At 40.9% G+C, this 6,701-nt stretch overlaps 1 protein-coding gene across 1 annotated transcript in view; it reads left to right on the top strand.

Annotated features, from left to right (window-relative positions):
* hip1 (huntingtin interacting protein 1) overlaps positions 1–1,490 on the top strand; it is a 51,306-nt gene extending 49,816 nt beyond the window's left edge. Inside the window, exon 30 of the mRNA XM_008282629.1 lies at positions 1,473–1,490. Coding sequence (XP_008280851.1) covers positions 1,473–1,490 — 18 coding nt within the window. The remainder of the gene's footprint in view (positions 1–1,472) is intronic.
* Positions 1,491–6,701: the final 5,211 nt, after the last annotated feature.

Here is a 6,701-nt window from a genome sequence, read left to right as displayed (position 1 = left end):
TTTTTTTTTTTTTTTTTTTCTTTCTGTTTGTTTGTTTGTTACCTAAGCCAAATGAAAAGGTGCTTCTTTTCTAAACCTGCTTCTCCACCCGTGTCCGGAAGCTTCCATAAAAAGGACCGCACCAAGGGCTCAGCGTGGCGGGGCGCCGAGGGGAGGAACCGATGGATTTTTAAGGAGAAAGTAAAGCTACAGCCCACCTTCACAGCCTCACGTCCCTCCTGGCTTTCTCCTCCAAGACTGTGTCAGGGGAGAAGTCTATCCGCTCTGCCGAGTATTTATTGTGTTTCCTTCCCCGCTTTTTTTCTGTTTTTTTAATCGACGGCGCTTCGTCGCAGCGGAGACGAGCACAAGTTCTACTCGAGACATGCACTGCACAAGGGCCAAACTCTCAGCAGCAGCAAGAGCGGAGATCAGAGACTGTCCCTGCCCCGACTCCATGTCTCTGTGTAACATAGATGGCATGCATGCTCCTCCTTTATACACAAGTTGTTTTTTTTTTTTTTTTGTTCGACGTCGTGAGCTTGTAAAGCTGTGGGAGCCCAAGCTGCTCTTTATGTGGCGGCGCAGCCAGACGCTCCTCTTCCTCCCTAGTTTCTTCCTATTCTTTTTCTCACTGTGAGTTATCACCGTATTAAGTCCATACCTACCGCTTTACTGGCTGGTTCTGTGGACTTTCTGCCTTTCACCTCCTCACCATTGTAACGACCGTGACTGTTAACTTAAGCGACCCCTCCCCTTTTTTTGTGTGTGTGTGTGTGTGTGTATTCTTTTTATTCTAACAGACAGCCTGCGTGGAAACTCTTAAGGCGACTCCAGATTGTTGCGGAGTACAGGAACAGGAAAGTAGCACAAACAACAACAGTCTTCTCCCTGGAAAACTTTTGAGACTGCCGACTACCTCATGCTACATCGTCAGAGGTCAGAGGTGCATCACAGGGAGATTGGACAAGTGGGGAAGAGTTGCTGAAAAACGATTGCGATTTTCCCCCTTTAGTGATTAAATTAGGGAACAGGGTAGCATCCGTTTTTTTTGTTTTTTTTATATCAAAAAGGCTACAAAACATTCTGCTACCTTTTTCTGTTCAGCAATACAAAGTTTGCTTCCTTACAAAGCTGTTTAATGAAATTAAGACCCTTCATTGGTGCGTTTGCTTCAGTCGAGCTGCGGTCACAGGTGCAGCTGGGATCCAGTCACATAATAAAATGCTAACAGTGTTGTTTTCTGACGGACAGTGAGTGTCTGAGGAAGAACTGTGCCAGCAGGACGGCTGGCGATAATCCTTTTAGGGTATTTCAGGAGACAGGGCTTCCTGCTTAGTCAGATAAATCTGCAGAAGAAGCAAGTGTAAATCCAAAAAAAAAAAAAAAGAAAAGAAAAGTTTGACATCTCGAAAATCAAACTTGAACTCGCGGCCATTCCACTGCACAAACCTTTATCGAGGAAGATTTGTCTCCTGGTCCTGCATTTCCAGGACCACAGTGGACCCTGAAGTACACAGACTGCAGTGTTTCTTTTTGATAGCGTCCTCAAGACCAAGTAGCTGTGTATATAAACTTACAAAAGCCTTCTGTTGTGGAAAATAATCTTTTGCTCTGTTTAAACTGAGAAAAAAGCGTCCGTTTTTGTATCTCTCCAAGTATGGATTCAGTTTAATTGAATTAGGGATACAAAATGGTGCACATGAACGCCACACAAAACTAATATAAGTCATTATGGGGTTTTTTTTCCATAAGAGGTTGTTATTTAACTGAATTTCCTGCTGAGACTGATGAACTGACTTTCAACTTGGTGCCAGTGGGACTGTGTGAGAAAAGACTGACCCACGCCTTTGTGTAAACCATGAGATGAGCAGGCATTTCTGTTTTTTTTTTTTTTTTTTTTCCAACCCAAAAACCTTACACCTTGTTTCCGTTTGATGGTGATGATGATTCTCTGAGTTTGTCTCTCTCTGTGTCTTAACATACTTAGTTCAGACGCTCTGCTTCAGCTGTGTATCTCTTAAAAAAAAAAAAAAAAAAGGTTGTGACACTGGGTATTTAACAGACGCTGGTCAAGTAGTATTTGCCAATAATTCTTCCGTTTTAAAAAATTATTTCAACCACCCAGAGGAAGACTGTTGATAGACTTTTTTTTTTTTGTTAAATGGACACCACCTACAAACAGCAAGTATCATTTGCAGTGCTGTTGACTCCAGATTTTTGTATTTAATGATTTTTATTTAGCTGTATTGTGTCACTTCTTTCACCTCTGGGCAAGCTAATTTTTTTTTTAAGAAATTCAAATATAAAACAACAAAAAAAATGCCATCAAAGAAGGAAACGTCTACTTTTTTCTGGTATTTCAAGTGTCTTGAAAGCTGAATTGAACGCACTTTGAGTGATGCTTCATTTATTTTTGCCCGATATTCTTTATTAACCTCTCTTACGTGTCCTCTCTCTCTCTCTCTCTCTCTCTCTCGGGTTCGTGTCTGTAGTCCTACCAGCTCAGCCAGCCTTTCAAACTGCCTCACACTGTAGTCAAAGAGAAACAAATACTCACATAGCAACATTGAAATATGTCTTTGTATGATATACTAAAACTATGTTGGTGGGTTTGTTTTTATTTTTTCAGTTTTTAAAATAAATATTTCAACTCATTAATACGGACTGAAGCGTGGCTGTGGTTTTTCATTCGGTCTCAGAAAAGGGAAGTAATTATGAAGCATGATGGGTTATTTTCAGATCATTCAGCTGCCAGAGGATGCACTTTCTCTGCACTTCGACCCGCTTGTTTGATGTATTATTCCTGGAAAAAGCCAATATTACATAACAATCACCGATTAATAAATTGCTTCAGTCATTGTTCTGTTAATCCTTTTACCTGCTAACGGGACGCTGGGTTAAAAATAAAACCTCGAGGATTTCCGAGAAGTTAGTGAATAACAGCTTTTCCAGAGGAGATGGCATGTACAAGGAAGACATTAAGGAAAACAAAAGGATGCTTGTGTGTGTGTGTGTGTGTAAGAGATAGAGAGGGAGTGGATAAGATGTAGGTTGTGTGTTAGCTCAATAACATTTTACAGAGGCAATAACCCCACATCTACATCAGAGCAGAGCTAAAATCCTAATGCACCTAATTGATTTTTTTTGGGGAGGGGGGAGCGTGGCGATTCTTTTCCAGTAAAAGGATTGACTCATGCACTTTAAAGTGCTTTGTTGGCGTTCAGCTTAGAATAAAATATGATCAAATGAGAGACAAAAAGATGAACTTTGACCAAAGTCTGTTGCTACCTGCTCCTCCTTTGCTGGGAGTAAATTACTGCACACTGAGCATCCCCCCATGATAAGGTAGAAGCACTGCAGGCCTTGAGAGTAAATGAATCAGCGTAATCTAAAACCACTGTGCTGAGATTACAGAAATCCCTAATCTGGGCTAAAGTGTGCACCAGGATCAAACACATCTTCTGATAAGAGTCTTATTTCCTCGTAACGGCAACACAACAGAATCCCAGCGAGACACTAGCACAGAAAGCTAATGGCAGCAAGTTAATATTAACCCCTGGTGATGGTGGCTTGCTTATTTCCCCGCTTTTCATCTGTTTTATCACAGCACTGGGACATGTTCAGCTTCAAAGTTAAATTGTTTGTATTCTTTAGCACCAACAACAGGCTGAAAACATGCAAAAATTAGTAAATGGAAGATGTTTTTCACCTCATATTTGTCCTTTCATATCAGTTTAAACCACACAGGTGTCCGGCAGAAATGCATTCCCTCAGTGACAGTTAATCAGACACACCTGCTGTCAGGTACAGACAGACCAGGTGTTCCTGTTTTGCTGTCAGCAGGGATCATAAACCTGCAGGACTGTAACCCAAAACAGCAGTAATCCTTTAGCACTTTGGTAAATCCTGTAAACTGTGGAGTGTTTGAGCAACAACAACAGGCTGATCGGAGCAACACATGATGTCTGAGGATCAATCAAATGTGGTGATTGCAATTAACTGTAATTAAAGTATTCTGAATCACAGTTTTAATAAACATGGACTGTAACAAATAGATAGCAACTGGAAAGTTCATCTGATGTACAAATCCTTGTAGATTTTGCACACGACCACCAGCCAAAGAATTATGTCCACGTGCATTGTGAGCTGTCCTCAGGTTGGTTTAATTGTGATAACTTTTTCAACATATTTGAACAACCAAACATTCTCTTTCAAACAGTGTCTACAGATAAATGTGATATATTCAAACAAGTGAAGCATAATTGTAACATTTTGTAATTTAAATAAGAAGAAAAATAGATTAGCACATGGAAATAATTAAGAATTCTTTTAAATTAGAATCAGGGGTTCCAGATCAGATGCTGGGGATTAGGAAGGATTCTTAAGGAATGACCTTAAGGTGAAGCTTTCTTATTTTGTCCTCTGACATCAATGGTCTGCTGATCTCTTTACTTCTGAAATGTGTGGAGTCATCAACTCAAGACCTATAGAGCTCTCTGAGACTGTCAGAAATAAAGTCGTCGATGCCAATGAGTCTTGCAAGAAGCCAAAAAAAACCCCAAAAACTTCAATTATAAGAAAACTCATCGACAAGTGGTAATGATTTCATATGTTTTGTCCAGGACTGGGGCTGCAAGGTGGAACAGTGGTTAGCACCATTGCCTCGCAGCAAGAACGTCTCTAGTTCGCGTCCTGGTGAGGACACCTGGAATGTTTCTGCGTGGAGTTTGCATGTTCTCCCCGTGCAGTGTGGGTTCTCTCTGGGTTCTCTGGCTTCCTCCCACACAGTCCTAAAACATGTTGAGGTTAATTGGTGATTCTAAATTGTCTGTAGGTGTGAATGTGAGTGTGCTTGGTTGTCTGTCTCTAAGTGTAGCCCTGTGATAGACTGGTGACCTGTCCAGGGTGTCCCCTGCCTTCGCCCTAAGTCAGCTGGGATAGACTCCATCCCCCCGCAACCCTAGTGAGGATTAAGCGGTGTATAGATAATGGAGGGATGTCCAAGAGAGTCCAGTTGAGCAAATTTAACCCAAGAGAGAAGAATGTTTGAAGCAAAAAGAACCCTCAAGAACCACAAGGTTTCATCACAGGATCTGAAGGAAACTCTGCAACTGTTGATGTCAAAGTGTTACATTTACAATAAGAAGGAGATTGCACAAATTTGATCTGCAAAAGCCATCACTGTTCAAAAAGAACATTAGAGCAAAAGTACAGTTTGCCAGTGAACATGTGGGCAAAGACCAGAACGAATTCAAGAGGGCTGTCGAAAAATTTGGTGAAGAGGAAGCTTTTCACGGGGAAGAATCTCAAAGCACCTGTGAAGACGCAGCATGTCGGTGGAAATGGTTTAGGGTTGCATCATTGCCACATTAGTCTTTGATTCTACTATTGATTCTGTATCATTCAAAGAGTTTATGAAGCTAATGTGAAGCCATCTGCGTAAAAGCTGAAATTGAAATGGACCTTTTAGAAGGATAATGGTCCTTAACACACTAACAAATCCACCAAGTGATGGCTAATAAAGAGGGAATGGAGTTATGGAAAAACCCAACCAAGGAGAAAAACTAACTCACTAAAATGCTGCAGGGGGATTTGAAACAATCAGTAGATGCAATAAATCCCTCAAACATCTTGCAACTAAAGGAATTTTGCAGAAAAAGTAGTGAAAAAAAAAAAAAAAAACCTCAGCAACTTGATGGCAGAGAAGTTATTTCACCTAAAGGGGGCAACACTGGCTTCGGAAACTACTTTTTTCACAGAAGAATATCTTCATCTATTGTGTTGAGTGTTCAGTAGATGATTATGATATGTGTAGACACTGATCATTTGTATGCTTGTCCAAATAAGTCACAAAAACAGTTTCAATGAGATGTACTTCCTTTGTTTGCATGAATGGACCAATTCATTTTTATTACCTAAAATGAAAATCATGAGGCTTTATTTCTCTTTTTCAGCTGGCATTGTTATTTATCAATATACTCATTTTTAACTTACAGTATATAATAGCATTTCATTTTTTAATATTTTGTCACTTTTGGGGTTTTATACTGTGCTTTAAAGATATAAAATGTTCATTAAACTGACTTTATGATGGATACTTTAAGTCAAGAGCACATTGCTTAGAAATTGTGAGTGAAAAACTGAGCCATTGAGCGTTTTTGGAAACTTATTGAAGCCAAAATAGTCCTACACTCATCTGACACTCGTGTTGGAGTAAGTGTGTTGGTGTAACACTACAGACCAACACATGTCTGCATAATGAACCCCTGATCTTCACTAAAAGAGCCTCCATCAGTCCTTGTTGTTCTGCTGCTCCCTTGGTGACTCAGTACCACTTCAGTCAGCAGCGAGCAGGTTACCTCTGAACTGATTAAAATGTGGAGCAGTGTGCAGCGGTGCCGAGATGTTTTGCTCTGTGCTGCTGTTCCGTCACATGGGTAATGTGGTGGGTGGTGCCTGTGAGAAAGACAGGCCGAGCTATTTATAGTCTCTGCAGTCTTGAGCTGGGCTGCCTTACAGCAGGTCTCCTGGCAGCAGCAGCAGCAGCAGCAGCAGCAAACTCTGAGTCTGTTGGAGGATCCAGCAGGGACCAACCTGCCTCACATATACAGCTGCTTTAAATCAGCAGGTACAGGAAGACTGTTGACTCACTGGGGAGGAAATGTACCGTTAGTAGGCTGTACAGAAAGGTTTCATGTGAAACTCTGTGACCCAACATC

Source organism: Stegastes partitus, unplaced genomic scaffold (assembly GCF_000690725.1).
Source record: "Stegastes partitus isolate 25-593 unplaced genomic scaffold, Stegastes_partitus-1.0.2 Scaffold279, whole genome shotgun sequence".
NCBI lineage: Eukaryota > Metazoa > Chordata > Actinopteri > Pomacentridae > Stegastes > Stegastes partitus.
This window is presented reverse-complemented; position numbering and strand designations above follow the sequence as displayed.